Below are 25,704 nucleotides of genomic sequence, written 5' to 3' on the forward strand. Positions count from 1 at the left end.
ATGGGCACGGTGGCTGCGTTTGATGGGCACAGTGGCTGCGCTTGATGGGCACAATGGCTGCGCTTGATGGGCACAGTGGCTGCGCTTCATGAGCACAGAGGCTGCGCTTGATGGGCACAGTGCCTGCGTTTGATGAGCACAGTGGCTGTGTTTGATGAGCACAGTGGCTGCGCTTGATGAGCACAGAGGCTGCGCTTGATGGGCACAGTGCCTGCGTTTGATGAGCACAGTGGCTGCGCTTGTTGGGCACAGTGGCTGCGCTTGTTGGGCACAGTGGCTGCAGTTGACAGGCACAGTAGCTGCGTTTGAGAAGCACAGTGGCTGCATTTGATAAGCACAATGGCTGCGTTTGATGGGCACAGTGGCTGCACTTGATGGACACAGTGGCTGCGTTTGATGGGCACAGTGGCTGCACTTGATGGGCACAGTGGCTGCGTTTGATGGGCACGGTGGCTGCGTTTGATGGGCACAGTGGCTGCGCTTGATGGGCACAATGGCTGCGCTTGATGGGCACAGTGGCTGCGCTTCATGAGCACAGAGGCTGCGCTTGATGGGCACAGTGCCTGCGTTTGATGAGCACAGTGGCTGTGTTTGATGAGCACAGTGGCTGCGCTTGATGAGCACAGAGGCTGCGCTTGATGGGCACAGTGCCTGCGTTTGATGAGCACAGTGGCTGCGCTTGTTGGGCACAGTGGCTGCGCTTGTTGGGCACAGTGGCTGCAGTTGACAGGCACAGTAGCTGCGTTTGAGAAGCACAGTGGCTGCATTTGATAAGCACAATGGCTGCGTTTGATGAGCACAGTGGCTGTGCTTGATGAGCACAGAGGCTGCGCTTGATGGGCACAATGCCTGTGTTTGATGAGCACAGTGGCTGCGCTTGATGAGCACAGAGGCTTCGCTTGATGGGCACAGTGGCTTAGCTTGATGGGCACAGTGGCTGCGTTTTATGAGCACAGTGGCTTCGCTTGATGGGCACAGTGGCTTTGCTTGATAGGCACAGTGCAATTTTGAGCACCAGCCACCACTGCACGGCTGTACAGCCTGGCAGTCTGCGGTATCACCTTGGTCTGATAATATAGAGTTCTTGGCTGCGAACGCTCGTGAGCAGAATTAGTTCTATAAAGAAAACTTGCACTTTAGGTTGGGCGGCCCTTTAAATCCATGAACTAATTGGAGGGCATTCAATATCTGCCGTGGCGTTTTTCTCACTAAGCACTTTTTTATTTTCCTGAATTGCGACTGCAGCAGATTTTTTTTCTTTTTCCCTCTGACCTCCTTTTCTTAATTGCAGCAGAATATCGTTTCTTTCACGTGCCCTTTGTGTAGGGATGCAGCTGCGCCATTAATGGCTCCTCTAACATCGCCATTCAGCTCCGCCGCCTCTCCGGCTGATTATTTATGCAGCTGCTGAACAGTCCCCCCCAATCACAAGCTGTTTATTCCGGCGACATAAACTCGCCATTCACCCATCTCTGTCGCATTATCACTTTTCATTCAGGAAATCACTAAAAATAGGAACGGCCGGTCTTGGCACGCGGCGTGGCGGACGGGATTCGGCAAATGTATGAAAATCTGACACAGATTAGAGTGTCTGCGGACTGGGAACTGTGTGACCAAGGATTTCAACTGGCCGAGGTCCCCGACACTCTTCTTTTTACGTCTTTTTCATTTCTTGTGGTTTTTTTTTTTCAAAAAAGTACAGGAGATGTCCTGTATACCCTGAGAGGTCGTTCACACGGGCGCTGCATTTTAAAGTGGCCACCTTGAGCACCCAAAGGACAATAATTAGGCAGCACATTGTGGTGACATGAGGATGTGGAAAAATTGTGCTAACAGTGGGAGGAGTTTAAAACTTGAGCCTGCCTACAGAGTGCAGGTGTCAGGATTATGTAATGTGCAGAGTGCAGGTGGCAGGATTATGTAATGTACAGAGTGTAGGTGTTAGGATTGTGCACCAGGTGAAGGTGTCAGGATTATGTACCATACATAGTGTAGGTGTCAGAATTGTGTACCATACAGAGTGAAGGTGTCAGGGTTGTGTACCATACAGAGTGAAGGTGTCAGGATTATGTACCATACAGAGTGTAGGTGTCAGGATTATGTACCATACAGAGTGAAGGTGTCAGGGTTGTGTACCATACAGAGTGAAGGTGTCAGGATTATGTACCATACATAGTGTAGGCGTCAGGATTATGTACCATACAGAGTGAAGGTGTCAGGATTGTGTACCATACAGAGTGAAGGTGTCAGGATTATGTACCATACAGAGTGAAGGTGTCAGGATTGTGTACCATACAGAGTGAAGGTGTCAGGATTGTGTACCATACAGAGTGAAGGTGTCAGGATTGTGTACCATACAGAGTTAAGGTGTCAGGATTATGTACCATACAGAGTGAAGGTATCAGGATTATGTACCATACAGAGTACAGGTGTCAGAACTGTGTAATGTACAGAGTGAAGGAGTCAGGACTGTGTAATGTACAGAGTGAAGGAGTCAGGACTGTGTAATGTACAGAGTGAATGTCAGGATTACTGTAAAGTGAGGGGAAAAAAGTCTTTGCTCCCCTGCTGATTTTGTATGTTTGCCCCACTGACAAAGAAACGATCGGTCTATAATTTTAATGGTCGGTTTATTTTAACAGTGAGAGACAGAATAACAACAAAAATATCCAGAAAAATGCATTTCACAACAGTTGATCAATTGATTTGCATTTTATTGAGTGAAATAAGTATTTGACCCCTTGGTTAAACATGACTTGGTAGTTGGTGGCAAAACCCTTGTTGGCAATCGCAGAGGTCAGACGTTTCTTGTAGTTGGCCACCAGGTTTGCACATCTCAGGAGGGATTTTGTCCAACTCCTCTTTGCAGATTAAGTCATTAAGGTTTCCAGTCTGACGTTTGGTAACTCGAACCTTCAGCTCCCTCCACATATTTTCTATGGGATTAAGGTCTGGAGACTGGCTAAGCCACTTCAGGACCTTAATGTGCTTCTTCTTGAGCCACTCCTTTGTTGCCTTGGCCGTGCGTTGTGGGTAATTTTCACGCTGGAATACTTATCCACGGCCCATTTTCCATGCCCTGGTTAAGGGAAAGAGATTCTCACCCAACATAAGACAGTACATGGCCCCGTCCATCGTACCTTTGCTGCAGTGACGTTGTCCTGTCCCCTTATCAGAAATGCAACACAAACGCATAACGTTTCCACCTCCATGTTTGACGGTGAGGAGGTGTTCTTGGGGTCATAGGCAGCATCTCTCCTCCTCCAAACAAGGCGAGTTGAGTTAGCTAGCCAAGCCCAAGACATAAAGTCGGGTGGATCCGCACCCCAGGCCATAGGCGTCCTGGGGGCTATTCAGGTGTAACGTTAAATTTCAAAAACACATAGCTCATGCTCTTCAGGAGCCGGCGCTACATACAGGTAAAAAGCTGAGATTAGGAGCACTCCCTTTAAGAGAGTGCTCCCAATCACAGCTCATTGCTTTTATAAAAGACATGTTACCTGTATAGAAGACACCTGGGAGCCAGAGATCTTGCTGAATGGAGACTGCGGACCAGGCCTTCTCGTGCAACATCAGCGCCTGACCTCACAAATAGTGATGGACGAACTTCCGACGGGACGTTTCGCGAACGCGGCCGATAGTTCGCGAAACGTAAAGTTCGCGGCGGGCCCCATTGACTTCAATGGGAGGCGAACTTCGCAAACCTTTAGGTCAAATTTGCAGCCACAAAATAATTATTAGCTGGGCAAACATAGTCCCACCACATGGCCAATGACATAATACATGTATGAGGTGAATTTGGGATCGATAACTACAAGCATTCTTTTTTTATATGGGAAATTGTTCTGACAATTCAGGACTGTGGAGCGCATGAAGGCAATGGAGGAGAAGGAAGGTCAGGGACCAGGGTAGGCAAAGAAGAGGGTGCAGGAGATGATCACCAGCAGCTTGACATACAGCAATGACACCTGAACCGTGATAGAGTCATCTGACAGCAGCACCGTGATAGAGAGCACTGACATCAGCAGCGTGACATAAAGCACTGACATCAGCACTGTGATATACAGCACTGACAGCAGCACCGTGATAGAGAGCACTGACATCAGAAGCGTGACATTAAGCACTGACATCAGCACCGTGATATACAGCACTGACAGCAGCACCGTGATATACAGCACTGACATCAGAAGCGTGACATTAAGCACTGACATCAGCAACGTGATATACAGCACTGACAGCAGCAGCGTGATAGAGAGCACTGACATCAGCAGCATGACATACAGCACTGACATCAGCACCGTGATATACAGCACTGACAGCAGCACCGTAAGCAGCCCCAGGAGTAAGTCAGCACAGCACAGGGATGGTGTGATCCCCTCATAATAAGCAGGCCCAGGAGAAACTCAGCACAGCACAGGGATGGTGTGATCCCCTCATAATAAGGAACCCCCAGGAGGAAGTCAGCACAGCACAGGGATGGTGTGATCCCCTCATGATAAGCAGGCCCAGGAGAAACTCAGCACAGCACAGGGATGATGTGATCCCCTCATAATAAGCAGGCCCAGGAGAAACTCAGCACAGCACAGGGATGGTGTGATCCCCTCATAATAAGAACCCCCAGGAGGAAGTCAGCACAGCACAGGGATGGTGTGATCCCCTCATAATAAGCAGGCCCAGGAGAAACTCAGCACAGCACAGGGATGGTGTGATCCCCTCATAATAGGAACCCCCAGGAGTAAGTCAGCACAGCACAGGGATGGTGTGATCCCCTCATAATAAGCAGGCCCAGGAGAAACTCAGCACAGCACAGGGATGGTGTGATCCCCTCATAATAAGAACCCCCAGGAGGAAGTCAGCACAGCACAGGGATGGTGTGATCCCCTCATGATAAGCAGGCCCAGGAGAAACTCAGCACAGCACAGGGATGATGTGATCCCCTCATAATAAGCAGGCCCAGGAGAAACTCAGCACAGCACAGGGATGGTGTGATCCCCTCATAATAAGAACCCCCAGGAGGAAGTCAGCACAGGGATGGTGTGATCCCCTCATAATAAGCAGGCCCAGGAGAAACTCAGCACAGCACAGGGATGGTGTGATCCCCTCATAATAGGAACCCCCAGGAGTAAGTCAGCACAGCACAGGGATGGTGTGATCCCCTCATAATAAGCAGGCCCAGGAGAAACTCAGCACAGCACAGGGATGGTGTGATCCCCTCATAATAAGAACCCCCAGGAGGAAGTCAGCACAGCACAGGGATGGTGTGATCCCCTCATAATAAGCAGGCCCAGGAGAAACTCAGCACAGCACAGGGATGGTGTGATCCCCTCATAATAAGAACCCCCAGGAGTAAGTCAGCACAGCACAGGGATGGTGTGATCCCCTCATAATAAGAACCCCCAGGAGTAAGTCAGCACAGCACAGGGATGGTGTGATCCCCTCATAATAAGAACCCCCAGGAGGAAGTCAGCACAGCACAGGGATGGTGTGATCCCCTCATAAGCAGCCCCAGTAGAAATATGACACCACTCAACCTCTTTAAAGAGGAGGGTAGGGGCATATAGTACGGTGTGCTTTTTTGGGACAAGGAAGTGAGCCAAATGCAGAAAGAAGGTCTGTGTGCTTGATTAAAAAAATAGTTTATAGACATATACATGGTCTACTGGTCACATGTGTTGAATTCCTCCGAGATCCATGCCTCATTCATTTTTAGAAATGTGAGGTAGTTAACACTGTCGTGAGCTAGGTGAGAACGCTTATCGGTCACGATCCCCCCTGCTGCGCTGAACGTCCTTTCGGACAGGACACTGGATGAGGGGCAAGCCAACAGTTTGATTGCAAATTGGGCAAGCTCTGGCCAGAGGTCAAGCCTGCCCACCCAGTAGTCCAGGGGTTCATCACTCCTCAGAGCGTCCACATCGGCCGTTAACCCAATGTAGTCGGACACCTGACGGTCTAGGCGTTCCCTGATGCTGGATCCGGATGACACCTGTCGATGGGTCAGCTAAAAGAATGACCTCATATCCGAAGTCACCAACACATCTTCAAACCGGCCTCTTCTAGCAGGAGCTGTTGGATTGGTACCCGCAAATCCTTCTCTGGGAGTGGGAATTGCTCCTCTGCCAGCGCACGCAAAAGCAGAATGCAGCATTTCTCGAAGCAAGGCCTGGAAGTGCTGCATTCTGACAGCCCTCTGCGACGGTGGTAACATTTCCGCCATTTTGTGTTTGTACCGGGGGTCTAAGTACGTTGCCACCCAGTACTGGTCCTTGACCCTTATGCTTTTTATACGGGGGTCCCTATTAAAACACTGGAGCATGAAGGCCCCCATTTGCACTAAAGTGGAAGCAGTGTGGTGGCCTGGCTCCTGCTCATCATCCAGGATAATGTCGTCCTCTTCATTCTCCTCTCCCCATCCACGCACAACAGGGATCCCAGAAAGGTTTAAAGCATGCTCTTCTTGCTCCTCCTCATCCGCCCCGGCACCATCCTCCTCTGACTCCTCTTCAGACTCCTGTTGTTGACTTGTCTCAGATAGAGTAGCCCCCCCTGGGAATTCATCCAGCATTGCGACTTCCTCATCTTCCCGCTCCTCCACAGCCTGATCAATGACACGACGCAATGCACGCTCCATAAAGAAGGCATAAGGTACCATGTCACTGATGGCGCCATGACTGCGACTGACCAGTTTGGTGATCTCCTCAAATGGCCGCAGAAGTCTGCATGCGTCGCGCATGAGCAGCCACTGGCGCGGTGAAAAAACCCCCAGCTCCCCAGAACCGTTTCTGCCGCAGAGTTCATACAGGTAGACGTTAACTGCACGTTTCTGCTGGAGCAGCCTATCAAGCATATAGAAGGTTGAGTTCCATCGCGTCAGGCAATCGCAAATAAGACGTCTTACCGGCAGATTGTGTCGCCGCTGAATGTCAGCAAGGCGAGCCATGGCCGTGTAAGATCTTCTGAAATGGGCCGAGATTTTCCTTGCCTGCCGCAAGATGTCCTGGACCCCAGGGTATTTGACAAGGAATCGCTGCACGACCAAGTTTAAGACGTGTACCATGCAGGGCACGTGCGTGATTTTGCCCTGTTTCAATGCGCTAAGCAGATTGGCACCGTTGTCACACACCACTTTACCAACTGTCAAATTGAGCGGTGTTAGCCACTGATCTGCCTGTGAACGCAAAGCTGAAAGGAGTGCCGGGCCAGTGTGGCTCTTGGCTTCCAGGCACGACAGACGCAGCACGGCATGGCAACGTCTCACCTGGCATGTCGAATAGCTTCTGGGGAGTTTGGGCGGTGCAGCGGAAGAGACGCTAGCAGCGGAAAAGGAGGAGGCAGCTGAGGAGGAGAGGGAGGAGGATGGAGTAGGAGGAGGAGGAGAAGAAGAGTCAGGCCTGCATGCAATCCGTGGCGGTAAAACCAAATCTACACGGGTGCCACGGATTACATGCTTGACGGCCGTCAGAAGGTTCACCCAGTGGGCAGTAAAAGTGATATACCTTCCCTGCCCGTGTTTGCTAGACCACGTGTCTGTGGTCAGATGTATCTTGGCACCGACACTGTGTGTCAGAGATACATTCACTTGCCGCTGAACATGTCCATATAGCTCTGGGATGCCCTTCTCAGAGAAATACTTCCTTCCTGGGACCTTCCATTGTGGTGTTCCAATGGCCACAAATTTGCGAAAGGCCTCCGAGTCCACCAGTTTATATGGCAGTAGTTGGCGGGCTATGAGTTCTGACAAGCCAGCCGTCAATCGTTGGGCAAGAGGGTTATCCGGCGTCATCATTTTTTTACGCTCGAACATTAGGCCCATGGAAGCCTGCCTTTTTGCAGAAAAATGTGAGCTTGGCGTGATGGAAGGTGGAGTGGAGGACAATTGTGAGGAGAGAGGAGAAGGAGAAGTAGAAGACGAGGCTGGACGGTGAGAGCCTGCAGTGTGGCTTTGTGTGTTCCGTTGCTCCCACTCGGCTCGGTGATGGCTGCCCATGTGCCTTCTTAAGGCGGTCGTCCCAAGGTGAGTGTTGGGCTTACCGCGACTAATGCGTTGACTGCAAAGATTGCAGATGGCAACGCTATTGTCAGCAGCGGACACATTAAAAAAAGCCCACACTGCGGAGCCATGTGCCGGTGTCCTGGGAGAGCGAGATGTGACCGTACATGGTCGATGACTCGCTCCTGATACATTTGCAGTCTGCTTTGTCCCTCCTGTGCAATGTAAGTTATTCCTGCTTCTCCTCCCTATCTGCTGGTCCATATCTCCCTCTGAACTCCCCTCCTCTTCCTCTCTTGTGGGCACCCACGTGACATCACTAGACACGTCATCATCAATGTCACCTTCCCCACCGCTATAAGTAGAGATCTCGGAGTAGGGAGCAACACCGGGGACCAACCTCCTCCTTGGGCTGATCTGGGTACTGTTGTCAGACTGCTGAGTAGCAGTTGTTGCTACCTCCTCTTCCTGATCCAATACCAAGAGTGGTTGCGCATCAGAAATGTCCTCTTGATATGGATTGGAAAATAATTCCTGTGACTCAAGCGGAAGGTATGTGGTGGTGGTGGTGGTGGTGTTGGTGGTAGTGTCTTTGGGGGTGCACATAGCAGAGAGTGAAGAAGAGGTTGCAGATCGAGAGGATGAGGAGGGTGATGAAGAGTAAGGCTGAGTCAGCCACTCAACCAAGTCTGGTGCATCCTTTAAAGTAATTGAACGCACCTTCTGCAACTTCCCACTTTGGCTCAAGGCTGGTGCTCCTGCCCTACCCCTACCACCCCTGCGGAAGGGCCTGCCTCTTCCTCTGCCTGTCATTTTTTAAATCACCCTGTGACAAAACTCTTAGTCCCTATACCGATGAAGGACTGCTGCAGTATAGGGCAGCAGTCAGCAGTAGTGCACCTCAACCCTATGTATTGTGGACCGATAACAGTCCTTATAGAATAGCAGACTGTACCTCACTCAACCCTATGTACTGTAGCACCCTAGACCAAGTTACCAGTCCTTATAAGAACTTTTGTGGACCAAGCAGGTTGTGTGTGACTGATTAGAAGACTTTACGTCAGTCCCTATACCAATGAAGGACTGCTGCAGTATAGGGCAGCGGTCAGCAGTAGTGCACCTCAACCCTATGTATTGTGGACCGATAACAGTCCTTATAGAATAGCAGACTGTACCTCACTCAACCCTATGTACTGTAGCACCCTAGACCAAGTTACCAGTCCTTATAAGAACTTTTGTGGACCAAGCAGGTTGTGTGTTAGTGATTAGCAGACTGTACGTCAGTCCCTATACCAATGAAGGACTGCTGCAGTATATGGCAGCGGTCAGCAGTGATGCACCTCAACCCTATCTATTGTGGACCGATAACAGTCCTTATAGAACAGCAGACTGTACCTCACTCAACCCTATGTACTGTAGCACCCTAGACCAAGTTACCAGTCCTTATAAGAACTTTTGTGGACCAAGCAGGTTGTGTGTGACTGATTAGAAGACTTTACGTCAGTCCCTATACCAATGAAGGACTGCTGCAGTATAGGGCAGCGGTCAGCAGTAGTGCACCTCAACCCTATCTATTGTGGACCGATAACAGTCCTTATAGAATAGCAGACTGTACCTCACTCAACCCTATGTACTGTAGCACCCTAGACCAAGTTACCAGTCCTTATAAGAACTTTTGTGGACCAAGCAGGTTGTGTGTTAGTGATTAGCAGACTGTACGTCAGTCCCTATACCAATGAAGGACTCCTGCAGAGGAGACTGGAACAATTACTGGTTACTGGAATAGCTCTTTTGTGGACCTGATAGTAACAGCTAATCATGATGATGACTAATCTGGCTGTCCCTAAAATAGCAGCAGACACAGCGCTCTGTCCCTTTCTCTAAACTGACAAAAGACACTCAGGCTGCTGCAACAATCAGTAGCACAGCAAACCTATATACACCTAACACCTATACCAGTCCTGAAAAGAACTTTTGTGTACCAAATAGCTAGCGTTTTATCTGTCCCTGCTCCAAACAGCAACCTTTCCCTATAGTGACAGAAGAAAGAATGTAAAATGGCCGCCGGATCGGGTGTATTTATAGGTTAGGGGGAATGTCCAAGTGTCCATGTGCTGTCATGTCTCAATTGGCTGTCCTGTACCCCATGATGGATGTGTCATAAGGTCAAAGTAACTTTACACAGTAAAAACACGGAAGTCCGCCGGGCTGTCGGACAGCGAACAGCCTGAAATTCGCCGCGAAACGACCGCCGGGCGAACTGTTCGGCCATCACTACTCACAAATGCTCTTCTGGAAGAATGGTGAAACATTCCCATAGACACATCTCCTAAACCTTGTGGACGGCCTTCCCAGAAGAGTTGAAGCTGTTATAGCTGCAAAGGGCAGAGCCAACTCAATATTGAACCCTACGGACTAAGACTGGGATGCCACTAAAGTTCATGTGCGTGTAAAGGCAGGTGTCTCAATACTTTTGGTAATATAGTGTGTGTCAGACATTTGTAAACACAGCCAAGAACTGCACAGGCACAAGGATTTATAGAAATGTGTGATCTCTGAGCGATGAACAGTATATTTTGTGGTGATTTTACTGTTTAAACTTCCATGTGAGGAGATGCCATAGCTCTTTCCGCCAGGATTCAGAATCAGCAATGGAACTAGTTGGACACGTAGTATGTTTTAAGAGAAAAATTGAAGTGGATCTATTCTGTAAATGTAATTTCTTCTTAGAAAAAAATATAACATACACATGCCAGAATTTCTTACCCTCTCCTGGAGTCCCTGAACTGTTTTTGAATCCTGCCAGTCACTTGATCCAATGTGAGCGAACCAGTCATGTGATAGCTGCAGGCATTTGGCAGAGTCCTTTTCAGGTACACAGTAGATATGGTCACTTGTCTGCCAGGACTCTGATGGTGCCCCTTGCAAGAGACAAAGGGGCCGGTGCTTTGATACTTAGGAAAATGACCAAAAATGGTAAGGAGAAGAGTTTCAAAATTCTAGGGAATTAAAAATACTGAGCCCTTAGACCCTTGGGGAACTATAACCCCAGAGCCATTAGACCATTGGTGAACTATAACCCCAGAGCCATTAGACCCTTGGGGAACTATAACCCCAGAGCCATTAGACCCTTGGGGAACTATAACCCCAGAGCCATTAGGCATTTGGGGAACTAAAACCCCAGAGCCATTAGGCCCTTGGGGAACTATAACCCCAGAGCCATTAGACCCTTGGTGAACTATAACCCCAGAGCCATTAGACCCTTGGGGAACTATAACCCCAGAGCCATTAGACCCTTGGGGAACTATAACCCCAGAGCCATTAGGCCCTTGGGGAACTATAACCCCAGAGCCATTAGGCCATTGGGGAACTATAATCCCAAAGCGATTAGACCCTGGGGAATTAAAACCATAGGGCCAGTAGACCCCTGGGAACTATAACCACAGAGTAGACCCATGGGGGACTATAAACACAGAGCCTGAGCTGGTAAACCCCTGGGGACAATAAACACAGAGGCATTAGACTAATATGAACTAAAACCATAAAGCCTGTAAACCAATGGGAACTATAACCACAGAGCCTGTAGATCACTGTGCAACTATAACCCTAGAGCCATTTGACCCTGGGTAACTATAACCACAGAGCCAGTAGACCCCTGGGAACTTGACCACAGAGTAGACCCATAGGGAACTATAACCACAGAGCCAGTAAACCCCTGGGGACTATAAACACAGAGACAGTAGACCAATATGAACTATAACCATTAAGCCTGTAAACCAATGGGAACTATAACCATTAAGCCTGTAAACCAATGGGAACTATAATCACAGAGCCTGTAGATCATTGGGGAACTATAATAACATAGCCTGTAGATCATTGGGGAACTATAACCACATAGCCAGTAGACCCCTGGGAACTGTAACCACAGAGCCAGTGGACCCATTGGGAAGTGTAACCACAGAGCCAGTAGACCTATGGGGAATTATAAACGCAGAGCCAGTATACCCCTGGAAACTACAACCACTAAGTCAGTAGACCCCTGGGAACTATAACCACAGAGCCTGTAGATCTATGGGGAACTATAACCACTGATCAAGTAGACCCTTGGGAACTATAACCACTGATCAAGTAGACCCTTGGGAACTATAGCCACGGAGCCAGTAGACCCCTGGGGAACTATAAACACTGATCAAGTATAACCTTGGGAACTATAACCACTTAGCCAGTATACCATTTGGGAACTAAAACCACTGAGCCTGTAAACCCCTGGAGAACTTTAACCACTAAACCAGTAGGGTCTTCCTATGACTAATGGTTGTCCATCTTCTAAGATCCACAAGACTAACACACTTCTATTGATTTCCCCCCTCAGGCTGTATGCGGTGGGCGGCAGGGATGGCAGTTCTTGTCTGAAGTCCATGGAGTGCTTTGATCCACACACAAACAAGTGGAGCATGTGCGCGCCGATGTCCAAGAGGAGGGGAGGTGTGGGAGTGGCCACATACAACGGATTTCTCTACGCTGTTGGAGGACACGACGCCCCGGCATCCAACCACTGTTCCCGCCTGTCAGACTGTGTGGAGAGGTGAGAAAACGGAGAGAGATGCCTTCTTATATACTGACATTGTGGATGAAATGGAGAGTTTAACAAACTGTAAACTTGTATAGTAGTCATTATTGTCATAATCATCATCAGCAATCATCATCTTCATCATCATCGTCATCAAGCAGAAGTATTGTTTAAGGCCCAACTATGGCCAAAACCTTTTGGTTGTGTCAGTTTTTCATTGTCTGTGACCACGACTAGTGATGGACGAACTTCCGACGGGACGTTTCGCGAACGCGGACCGCGAACGGGGCCGACCGTTCACGAAACTGAACGTTCGCAGCGGGCCCCATTGACTTCAATGGGAGGCGAACTTCGCAAACCTTTAGGTCAAATTTGCAGCCACCAAATAATTATTAGCTGGGCAAACATAGTCCCACCACATGGCCAATGACATAATACATGTATGAGGTGAATTTGGGATCGATAACTACAAGCATTCTTTTTTTATATGGGAAATTGTTCTGACAATTCAGGACTGTGGAGCACATGAAGGCAATGGAGGAGAGGGAAGGTCAGGGACCAGGGTAGGCAAAGAAGAGGGTGCAGGAGATGATCACCAGCAGCGTGACATACCGGAATGACACATGCACCGTGATAGAGGCATCTGACAGCAGCACCGTGATAGAGAGCACTGACATCAGAAGCGTGACATTAAGCACTGACATCAGCACCGTGATATACAGCACTGACAGCAGCACCGTGATAGAGAGTACTGACATCAGAAGCGTGACATACAGCACTGACATTAGCACCGTGATATACAGCACTGACAGCAGCACCGTGATAGAGAGTACTGACATCAGAAGCATGACATTAAGCACTGACATCAGCACCGTGATATACAGCACTGACAGCAGCACCGTGATAGAGAGTACTGACATCAGAAGCGTGACATACAGCACTGACATCAGCACCGTGATATACAGCACTGACAGCAGCACCGTGATAGAGAGTACTGACATCAGAAGCGTGACATACAGCACTGACATCAGCACCGTGATATACAGCACTGACAGCAGCAGCGTGATAGAGAGCACTGACATCAGAAGCGTGACATTAAGCACTGACATCAGCACCGTGATATACAGCACTGACAGCAGCAGCGTGATAGAGAGCACTGACATCAGAAGCGTGACATTAAGCACTGACATCAGCACCGTGATATACAGCACTGACAGCAGCAGCGTGATAGAGAGCACTGACATCAGAAGCGTGACATTAAGCACTCACACCAGCACCGTGATATACAGCACTGACAGCAGCACTGTGATAGAGAGTACTGACATCAGAAGCGTGACATTAAGCACTGACATCAGCACCGTGATATACAGCACTGACAGCAGCACCGTGATAGAGAGTACTGACATCAGAAGCGTGACATTAAGCACTGACATCAGCACCGTGATATACAGCACTGACAGCAGCACCGTGATAGAGAGTACTGACATCAGAAGCGTGACATACAGCACTGACATCAGCACCGTGATATACAGCACTGACAGCAGCACCGTGATAGAGAGCACTGACATCAGAAGCGTGACATACAGCACTGACATCAGCACCGTGATATACAGCACTGACAGCAGCAGCGTGATAGAGAGCACTGACATCAGAAGCGTGACATTAAGCACTGACATCAGCACCGTGATATACAGCACTGACAGCAGCAGCGTGATAGAGAGCACTGACAGGAGCAGCGTGACATTAAGCACTCACACCAGCACCGTGATATACAGCACTGACAGCAGCACCGTAAGCAGCCCCAGGAGTAAGTCAGCACAGCACAGGGATGGTGTGATCCCCTCATAATAAGAACCCCCAGGAGGAAGTCAGCACAGCACAGGGATGGTGTGATCCCCTCATAAGCAGCCCCAGTAGAAATATGACACCGCTCAACCTCTTCAAAGAGGAGGGTAGGGGCATATATACACTTTTGTGGACCAAGCAGGTTGTGTGTTAGTGATTAGCAGACTGTACGTCAGTCCCTATACCAATGAAGGACTGCTGCAGTATAGGGCAGCGGTCAGCAGTGGTGCACCTCAACCCTATCTATTGTGGTCCGATAGCGGTCCTTACAGAACAGCAGACTGTACCGCACTCAACCCTATGTACTGTAGCACCCTAGACCAAGTTACCAGTCCTTATAAGAACTTTTGTGGACCAAGCAGGTTGTATGTTAGTGATTTGTAGACTGTACTTCAGTCCCTATACCAATGAAGGACTGCTGCAGTATAGGGCAGCGGTCAGCAGTAGTGCACCTCAACCCTATGTATTGTGGACCGATAACAGTCCTTATAGAATAGCAGACTGTACCTCACTCAACCCTATGTACTGTAGCACCCTAGACCAAGTTACCAGTCCTTATAAGAACTTTTGTGGACCAAGCAGGTTGTGTGTTAGTGATTAGCAGACTGTACTTTAGTCCCTATACCAGTGATGGCGAACCTTGGCACCCCAGATGTTTTGGAACTACATTTCCCATGATGCTCCACTATGCTGCAGAGTGCCAAAGCATCATGGGAAATGTAGTTCTAAAACATCTGGGGTGCCAAGGTTCGCCATCACTGCCCTATACCAATGAAGGACTGCTGCAGTATAGGGCAGCGGTCAGCAGTGGTGCACCTCAACCCTATCTATTGTGGACCGATAGGGGTCCTTACAGAACAGCAGACTGTACTGCACTCAACCCTATGTACTGTAGCACCCTAGACCAAGTTACCAGTCCTTATAAGAACTTTTGTGGACCAAGCAGGTTGTGTGTTAGTGATTAGCAGACTGTAGGTCAGTCCCTATACTGCTGAAGGACTGCTGCAGTATAGGGCAGCGGTCAGCAGTGGTGCACCTCAACCCTATCTATTGTGGACCGATAGCGGTCCTTACAGAACAGCAGACTGTACCTCACTCAACCCTATGTACTGTAGCACCCTACACAGACCAAGTTACCAGTCCTGATAAATAGCTTTGTGGAACAAGTGAGTTGTGAATGATTAGCAGACTGCAGCAGAAGGGCAGCAGTCAAGTATAATATTCTTTCTATATTTGGAAGAAAGAATATTATACGTGTACAAGCCTATTACCGTACCACTGATACCAGTCCTGAAAAGAACCTTTGTGGAACTAATAGTAACAGCAACTCTTTAAACTGACCCTCACTGCCTGACACACTGCTTCCTTCCTGTCCCTATACAAACTGGCAAAAAAGAGGAGACTGGAACGATTAGTGGTTACTGGAATAGATCTTTTGTGGACCTTATAGTAACAGCTAATGATGATGATGATGATGATGATGACTAAACTGACTCTCCCTGCAGCACACACCGTCCTGTCCCTTCCTCTAAACTGACAAAAGACACTCAGGCTGCTGCAACAATCAGTAGCACAGCAAACCTATATACACCTAACACCTATACCAGTCCTGAAAAGAACTTTTGTGTACCAAATAGCTAGCGATATATCTCTCCCTACTCCACACAGCAACCTTTCCCTATAGTGACAGAAAAAAGAATGTAAAATGGCCACCGGATCGGGTGTATTTATAGGTTAGGGGGAATGTCCAAGTGTCCATGTGCTGTCATGTCTCAATTGGCTGTCCTGTACCCCATGATGGATGTGTCATCATAGGTCAAAGTTATTTACACATTAAACACGAAGGTCCGCCGGGGCGAACGGCGCCAATAGTCCGCCGAACGAGCGGACCGCGAACGACCGAAATTCGTCGCCAAACGACCGCCGGGCGAACCGTTCGGCCATCACTAACCACGACTGGGGTAGATACCTCCTTATGTCTTGTATGGTCACCAGAAGCTGGTAGGGAAGGTGATCATTTTTTGTTTTTGAGAATGGAAGGGTTGGAATGGTATGGATATTAAGGGGAACCCCGCGCCCAAATTTTTTTTTAAAAATGGCGTGGGGGTCCCCCTCAAAATCCATACCAGGCCATTCAAGTCTGGCATGGATTTTAAGGGGAACCTGGCCTGGGGGCGACTTAAAGACGTGTTGTAAGTCGCCCCAAGTCACGCTGTGACTCACACTCAAGTCGTGTCCAAGTTGCCTCCCAAAGTCACGCTTGAAGTCGTGTTGCCCCTGTGTGAATGATACGGCGTGCGCTATTATCAATTGCGCCGGCATATTATGTGTTTCGTTTATGCGGTTCATACGCTGACTTTATCATTTATCTGGCGCACAAATGGAGGTATGAACCGGCGCAGCGCATTCGTCTTAGTAAATCAGCCCCATTGTCTCTCAACTTTTAGTGTGCATAACAGCTTTCAAAAATAGAGCCTGATACTGTAGTTTTGTTTTTTATTGTTTTTTTGCACACAAAGCACCATGACTTGATGCTATTTAACACACTAAGGAGCTGGGAGACAATAAATGACTGACTGCCACCACTTTGCAGCCACTTCTTGCCTACATGTTCTCCAGCGACAGTTGCATCACATTTCTAATGGAGGGTTTCCTGATGGTGACAACAGTGGACCGTGTTTGTGTAACATGATTTGAAACACCCACCTACATGTTCTCCAGCGACAGTTGCATCCCATTTGTCAGGGAGGGTTTCCCAATGGTAACAACGGTGGACCGTGTAATAGGGTTTGAAACCCACCTGTAGTCTTCAGTGGAAGCCTATTCAACAAGGAGATAACTCAGAAGCACTGCTGGAATGCAGAGACATAGCGCTGTCACTAGGGATGAGCTCAATGTCTGGTCCAATCGTAAGTCAGGACTGAACACTGGCTGTTCGGACCTTCCTCTGAATGCTAGACATTTAGGGAGTCCGGCATGGATGGAACATGGCAACTTCCAACCGACAATGGTTGTTTGCAAACACCATGTCCTTACCAGCCACTGATGTCACCTGGTCATATGTAGACTAGGCGAGGATCAAAGGGGTTACATCATTGCCACATTTTGGGGGCAGAGGTCCTTTTCCTCAATAACGTGGGGGACAAAGCGCTTTGCAAAGGGAGTTCCCCATGGCAAGGTACCCCCTCATGCTTGCTGAGGGCATGTGGCCTGGTATGGCTTGGCTTACCTGGATTGTGGTAAAATTTTGCATTGGTGGTTGTTCCCCATGCTATTTTTTTGAAAGCCCTTTGCCTATTAGCCCAGGAATTTGACATTGTTCATTTGACAGATTTGGCACCAGTTGACTTCTATGGGGTTTAGGTTTGGCAACCCAAGGACCTTCATCTGAATGCTAGACATTTAGGCTGTCCAGCATGGATGAAACATGGCTGCTTTCAACCGACAATAATTATTTGCACCCACCATGTACTTACCAACCACTGATGTCACCTGGTCATATACAGACTAGGCGAGGATCAAAGGGGTTACATCATTGCCAAATTTTGGGGGAAGAGGTCCTTTTCCTCATCAACGTGGGGGACAAAGTGCTTTGCAAAGGGGGGGGGGCCTGGAAAAGTACTCCCTCATGCTTGCTGAGCACATGTGGCCTGGTTTACCTGAATGGTAATGGCTTGGCTTACCTGAATTTTGTTAAAATTTTGACAAAATTGGCTTGGCTTTTGCATTGGTGGTTGTTCCCCATGCTATTTTTTTGAAAGCCCTTTGCCCATTAGCCCAGGAATTTGACATTGTTCATTTGACAGATTTGGCACCAGTTGACTTCTATGGGGTTTGGGTTTGGCAACCCAAGGACCTTCATCTTAATGCTAGACATTTAGGCTGTCCAGCATGGATGAAACATGGCAGCTTCCAACCGACAATGATTGTTTGCACCCATCATGTACTTACCAACCACTGATGTCACCTGGTCATATACAGACTAGGCGAGGATCAAAGGGGTTACATCATTGCCAAATTTTGGGGAAAGAGGTCCTTCTCCTCATCAACGTGGGGGACAAAGTGCTTTGCAAAGGGGGGGGGGGGGGCTGGAAAAGTACTCCCTCATGCTTGCTGAGGGCATCTGGCCTGGTTTACCTGAATGGTAATGGCTTGGCTTACCTGAATTTTGTTAAAATTTTGACAAAATTGGCTTGGCTTACCTGAATTTTGTTAAAATTTTGCATTGGTGGTTGCTCCCCATGCTATTTTTGTGAAAGACCTTTGCCTATTAGCCTAGGAATTTGACATTGTTCATTTGACAGATTTGGCACCAGTTGACTTCTATGGGGTTTGGGTTTGGCAACCCAAGGCAGTTTAGCTTATCCCTTGTTGGCACCCTATCATAAGTGACATGGACATATTCAACTTTGATGTTGGGTCTACTGGTATTGCTTACAAAACTGACCTAGCGATACTTTTCTCCAATTAAAGATATGACCCTAAAACGGACAACTGGACAACAGTGGCCCCGCTGAGCATTCCCAGGGATGCCGTTGGAGTCTGCGCACTCGGAGATCGGCTGTACGCTGTGGGCGGATATGATGGCCAAACGTACCTCAACACAGTGGAGTCTTACGACACGCAGACCAATGAGTGGACACAGGTGGGTTACGCACATTTCCACGCGTCACTGAAAGCTACATGTCTACCTTATCTTTCGGGTTCCCAAATGTTTGTAATGAATACATTGAAAATATTACAGATCCAATAAAATCAGAAGATTAATTATTTCAGGATCAGAAGCTCTTAACAAGTTCAGCTCTTCACACCCCTTTACACCCTCTCCTGGAGCAGAGCTAATTAGACTTTTCTGCTATGGACCTGTTTATTGGACATTAACTTAAGATAACAAAGTACTACATATATTTGATTTTTATTTTTTAGAGCAAACAAATATTTATTTTGATGAAATTGCTATACACAAGTTATTTTATTTTTTTATGCAATGCGATTCCTGTCTGAATTGCATGTGATTTCCCCCACAGCTCCCACGTGTGTGTGTGTGTGTGTATAGAAAGGGAAGCGCCATCTAGTGGGCAGTTTATTAAAAATGTTTTAACTCCCTTTAAAGGGTTACTAAACCCTTGTTTAAAAAAAAATAAAAATAATAACAAACATGTCATACTTACCTCCTCTGTGTAGTGGGTTTTGCACAGCATGGCCCAGATCCTCCTTTTCTGGGGTCCCTCAGCGGCGCTCGTGGCTCCTCCTCTTCTAGAGGGCCCTATCGGAGAAGCGTTCTCCTTCGGGACACCTGTGCGGGCGCGCTCCCGTGTCCTGCTGCAGCGTCTATTGGCACAGACAGCAGGACTCGGCTCCGCCCCCCCGTATCATTGGATTTGATTGACAGCAGCGGGGGCCAATGGCTGCACTGCTATCAATCTATCCAATCAGGACACAAGACACCGGCTAGAGCTGGTGTGCTCATCCCTCGGGGTGAGAAAGAACGGGTTCAGATAAGTAAAAGGGGGGGTCTGCTGCACAGTCCCGCCGATGATAGCAAATCACCGCCACTGGTGGTGCTCACAGGGCTGGAGGAAATGTAGAGGCAGTCCACCTCCAAGCTGACATTACTTCCGCCCTATACATACAGGGTTCCCAGAACTTCTCCTCCAGCCCTGTGAGCACCTCCAGCGGCTGTCATTTTCTATCATCGGCGGGACTGGGACACCTATGCAGATTTTGCATTTGACCAGAGAGGTACTTAATGTGAGTTAAATTTTTTTTAACAAACTGCCCACTAGATGGCGCTTTGCTTTCCTATACACATACGCACAGGAGTGGTGGGGGAAATCCCATGCAATTCATACAGTAAGTGCACCGCATTCCTGTTTAAATCGCAATCGATTCTTTGCAATGTGATTTGCGCCCATTTATTTTGTATTGATGTAAATTGCAGCGCAAGGTATCGGTACTCATACTCGCCGATAAAAACCCAGTATCAGTGCATCCCTTATACAAAGTATTCATTTTATTCTATAATCTGTCACATCTAAAGGGACAACAAAATGACAATTCTTATAGAAATCAATAAAATTAAAAAAGTGTACATTTTATTAGTTTAAAAAATAAAAGATAAAAAAAATGGAAAAAAATAAAAAATCAGTAGTAAAATATTAGTTCAGAGTAAAAGAGGGGTGGGGGGTTAATTAGGGTTTATTATGGAAGCTAAGTTTTAATAAGCAGTTAAATAGGAACACATGAAAAAAATAAAAAAAAATAAAGATGTTTTACTTTTAAGGCCGCTTTAAATGATATGCAGATCAAAGCTTTTTCCTTTGCTTTGCAGATAAATTAAATAAATACAGAAGTAACAATGTTCCTTTGTATCTTTCTATCTCACCCTGATCAATGTTTATAAACAATGTTACTTTGTATCTTTTTATCTCACACTGATCAATGTTTATAAATAATGTTACTTTGTACCTCTCTATCTCCTGTCTGACCAATGTTTAGAAACAATGTTACTTTGTATCTCTCCAGCGACGTATGCTCTGACTTTGAGAGCACATTCGCTATAAACAACAACAACAAAAAGGCCCCCGATTATAAAAAAAAAAAAAAAAACGTTTTCTGCTTTTTTCTATAAAACATTCTCAATAAAAAAATAAATTAAAAAAAAGAAAATTTCTTCATCAATTTAGGCCAATTTGTATTCTGCTACTTATTTTTTGGTAAAACAAAATCCCAAAAAGCCTATATTGATTGGTTTGCGCAAAAGTTATAGCGTCTACAAACTATGGGATAGCTTTAAGCCTCATGCACACGATCAGACTTTGTACAAACTTTCCCGTGGACTTTTGTACAAAGGGCGTTGGCCGCGAATTTCTATTGCATACACATGATTGGAATTTTAGGCAACAAATACGAACGTAGTGACGTTTCAACATACTGACGACACTTCAAAAGAGGACGTTCAATTACTCCGGCGCCACCCTTTGGTCAACTTACGTATTGTTGTCTGATCTTTTGCATTGGTTCTGAGCATGCGTGTTTGTACTTTGTACAAAAGTCCTATGGTTTTCTGTACACACGATCGGACTTTGCTCCATCGGACTTTTGTTGCCAGAAAGTTTGTCCGTTCGCAAAGCCAACAAAAGTCCGATGAAAACCAATAAAGTTTGTCCGATGGAGCGTACACACGGTCGGATGTTGCTCCAAAACAGCTCATTTGCATGTTTGTTGTCAAAAAGTCCGATCGTGTGTATGGGCCTTAACACAGACCAGTTGAGGGCTATAACAATATTTCTCTGGATTACAGCTGGGAGTATATAGCAATTTTGAACAACATAAAAATGTATACCATGGGGTGAGGGGATAGTAATCTGGTTGGCACCCAAGAGTCATCAAGGGAAGTGGAAATATAAAGGGGACCTATATCAGCAAGGTGCGTGGATGGGAGGATAAATGGGACAGGAGGAGGAACCATACTCAGATTTGTCCCATAACTCCCAGACCCCAATGGGCCTGTCAATAGCATCCTCCACCAATGCCATCATGGGGATGGCGATTTCCGCCCATCTATTCGGAGCTACTAGGCTGGACCAGGAGACTACTGCCCGAAGGTGGGATGCTAAATAGTTTTTATAAACATCTGGAGGCCCCAGACCACCCCCCCCCCATGCCTAGGGGAGAAGATCGCAGAGCTTGCTACCCTATGGGCCTTGTCATTCCAAAGGAAATTAAGGAACCAACGTTTGACTAATTTTAATTGTGACATGGGGAGAAGATAGGATCTCAAAAGAAATATAGCAGTTTAGGCATAACAGGCATTTTTAGAACATTAATCCTGCCTATCCAAGATATTGGGAGTGGGTTCCAACGCTTTAGCATGCCAATGATTTCTTGAAACGGGGGACATAGTTGGCCTGATATAGGGAAGCGTAAGTTGGGGTGATTTGCACGCCTAGGTATTTGAGGGAGGAGGAGCACCAGTGATATGGGAACGAGTGTTGTAACAAATTCAGTTCTACAGACGGGATATGAAGAGGCAGTGCCTCCGTTGTAGAGGTATTGATTTTATACCCGGACAGATTGCTGAATCTTGATAGTAAGGTGAGTAAAGATGGAAGAGAAATATGTGGGTTAGTGAGAGTCACTAGAATGTCATCCACAAATGAAGATAATTTATATTCCCTTTGGCGCATGGGAATATCTCGGATGTCAGGGTGAGACCGGATAGCCACTGCTAGGGGTTCTAGACAAAGGATAAAAAGTAACGGGGGGAGAGGGCAGCATTGTCTGGTGCCGTTATTCATTGGGAATGTCTGAGATAAAAAGGAGGCCATTCGGACCTGGGATGAAGGGCAGTGGCATTGCTATGGCGGTGCGGGGGGTGCGGCCCACACCAGGTGACACCCACCAGAGGGGTGACACCGGGGGCCGCCACTAAACGCTATAGCTTGCGGAGCAGGGCATTCAGCCGTGCTGGGGACGGGAGGAGGCTGCCTATAACACTCCCGTTCTGTCACTCAGGCCAGGATCTCCAATATCTCATGGCAGATGGATTAGGTGGGCGGGGCTGGGGGTGTGGTTGTCTCCTCCACTCCTCCCACAGCCCCCTTCACACCGATCCCACAGCTAAAGGAGATATACCCGAGGAAACAGCAGACCCGCCCGAGTCATCATCTGCAAGCATGAGGTAATCAGAGGTATGCTATAAGTTACTGCACAGCACACTGTCACACATCCCTACCTGCCTTTTACCACCCCAAACCTGCCCTGTGCCACCCCCAACCTGCCCTGTGTCACCCCAACCTTCCCTGCCTTCCCCGTACCAACCCAACCTGCCCTGTACCACCCCAACCTACCCTGTTCCACCTTAACCTGCCCTGTGCCACCCCAACCTGCTCTGTGCCACCCCGAACTGCCCTGTGCCACCCAAACCTGCTCTGTACCACCCAAAACTGCTCTGTACCACCCAATCTGCCAATATACCAATCCAACCTACCCCATACCACCCCAACCTGCGACTATACCACTCTATAATACCCTAACCTGTGTCACCCCAACCTGCCCTGTGCCACCCCCACCTGCCCTGTACCACCCCCAAACTACCCTGTACCACCCCCAAATTGCCCTGTACCAGCCCAAACTTCCAATATACCAATCCCACCCACCCCAACCTGCCACTATACCACTCTATACTACCCTAACCTGTCACTATACCACCCTATACTATCATTTACAGGGACTGGTTTTGGGTGCGCCCCGTGACCATGCGCTGCCTGCAGGGTGCAGGCAGCCTAGGCAGGACGAAAGGGGACACCATATTTTACTGCACCAGGTAACACCAACAATGAAGGGTGGGAGTAAAGGATGTGTAGAGCAGATATAAAAGGGCCCAGAATCCAAATTTGGTTAGGGTGGCGAACATGTAGGGCCAGCTCAACCTGTCAAATGCTTTCTGAGCATCTAAGCTGAGAATTATGGCAGGTCTGTGTACTCTATTTAACATGTCTATGAGATCTATGGTGCGTTTAGTATTGTCTCCCGCATGTCTAGTAGGGACGAAATGCACTTGGTCCTTGACGATCAATTTTGTCAGGAATTGGGATAAACGGTTGCCCAGGAATTTTCGTAAAGATTTTGTAGTCAGTATTTTAAAGAGCTATCGGTCTATTGTCTGGAAGAGATGGGCCTTTGCCCAGGTTGGGTATGATCGAGATGAAGGAATGTAAAAATGTGTGCTGTGGGAGCTTACCTTGTAAAAGGGAGTTATATAAAGACAGTAAATGGGGCATTAAGGTGGAAGAGAATGTCTTATAGTAAGAATAAGGAAGGCTGTCCAGGGGATTTGCGGGAGGGTAGGTAGCTGGATACCATCCAAGAAGGTCTTGAAAGACTCTTGATCAAATAGGGGATAGAGGGCGGGGGTTAATATAGAAGTCATCAAAGACCCGGGTCATAGTCCATGGGCAATGAGTAGCATAACATCTGATTGTTTCAAATGGACAGGAAAGGGTTGAAAGGGTCTAGGGTTGAATCAGGAGACTACACATGAGCGGATTTTCTGTCAGAAAAATCTTGGATGTTTTTTTCCGATGGAATTCCGCTCAAGCTTGGCTTGCATACACACGGTCACACAAAAGTTCGCTGAACTTTCGACCCTCAAGAACGCGGTGACGTACAACACTATGATGAGACGAAAAAATGAAGATTAATGTTTCCGAGTATGCATTAAATTGTTTCTGAGTTTGCGTAGGAACTTTACGTGTCGGAATTGCTACAGATGATCGGAATTCCCGAACAGAACTTTTTCCGACCGAAAAATTGAGAACATGCTCTCAATCTTTAGCTGGCTGGAATTCGGCCAGCAAAAGTCCGATGGAGCGTACACATGGTCGCATTTTCCGACCAAAAGCTCTCATCGGTCTTTTACTGGACAAATTACCGATCATGTGTACACGGCATTACATGCTGTGAGGCTTATTGGAGAACTCATAGAATCTCTGTTTTGCCATAGAAGGGACTTCAGTCGGACCACCGTGGGAGAAAGCACCAGAGCGCGTTCAGCAGTTAGTAGTTTAGCTAGTAAAGAGGTTTTTAAAAGGGCTTTATCTTTCTTCCTATGGGAGCTTACAGAAATACATTTCCCTCTAAAAAAAAGCCTTATGAGCCTCCCAAAGGGTGGATGGACTGGAAACAGAACCTGTATTGAGTTGAAAATATTCAGTTAGTGCCAAGAGAAGTTTACTTTTGGTTTCATGGTGGTTCATTAAAGATTCATTGAGTCCCCAATGGCACTTCTTGGGGTAAACAGTGGAGAGGGAAAGATCTAGGGTTAGGGGGGCATGGTCTGACCAGGGGATAGGGTCTAGATCAGAGGATACAATGTTAGTTTGACCTGGAAAACATTTTGTAGGGGGGGGGGGGGGGGGTTGTAGAACAAAAACTGTTTGCTGGTGGGGTGTTTTATCCTCCAGGCGTCAAAGAGGGGATGAGCCTGTATCAATTGATGGAAGGAGGATGCTAGAGATCGCATTTGGGAATGTAGCGTAGTTTGGATTAGGGGACTCCTATCTCTTGTAGGAGAAATGATTAAAGTCGCCCCCCCCCCCCCCCCCCCACAACCGTGAAGGGCCTTGAGTAGCGTTTCAACAGATCAAATGTTTCAGTTAGGAATTTAAGCTGACCCGAATTAGGAGCATAAACATTCATAAGGGTAAGAGGACTAGACATAAACATACATTGCAGTATTATGTATCGACCATGCGGGTCCAAGTGGGAGGACTGAATCTGGAGAGGACAGGAGCAC

At 47.6% G+C, this 25,704-nt stretch overlaps 1 protein-coding gene across 2 annotated transcripts in view; it reads left to right on the forward strand.

The window, feature by feature from the left end:
• Positions 1-25,704, forward strand: part of KLHL4 (kelch like family member 4) — a 605,202-nt gene that overhangs the window by 569,662 nt on the left and 9,836 nt on the right. For both annotated transcript variants that reach the window (XM_077485270.1, XM_077485275.1), the window contains 2 exons: positions 12,363-12,575; positions 18,879-19,050. In XM_077485270.1, coding sequence (XP_077341396.1) covers positions 12,363-12,575; positions 18,879-19,050 — 385 coding nt within the window. The remainder of the gene's footprint in view (positions 1-12,362; positions 12,576-18,878; positions 19,051-25,704) is intronic.

The sequence above is a fragment of the Lithobates pipiens genome, unplaced genomic scaffold (genome assembly GCF_037356315.1).
Source record: "Lithobates pipiens isolate NorthernLeopardFrog02 unplaced genomic scaffold, aLitPip1_a1.2 Scaffold_1, whole genome shotgun sequence".
NCBI classification, from domain to species: domain Eukaryota; kingdom Metazoa; phylum Chordata; class Amphibia; order Anura; family Ranidae; genus Lithobates; species Lithobates pipiens.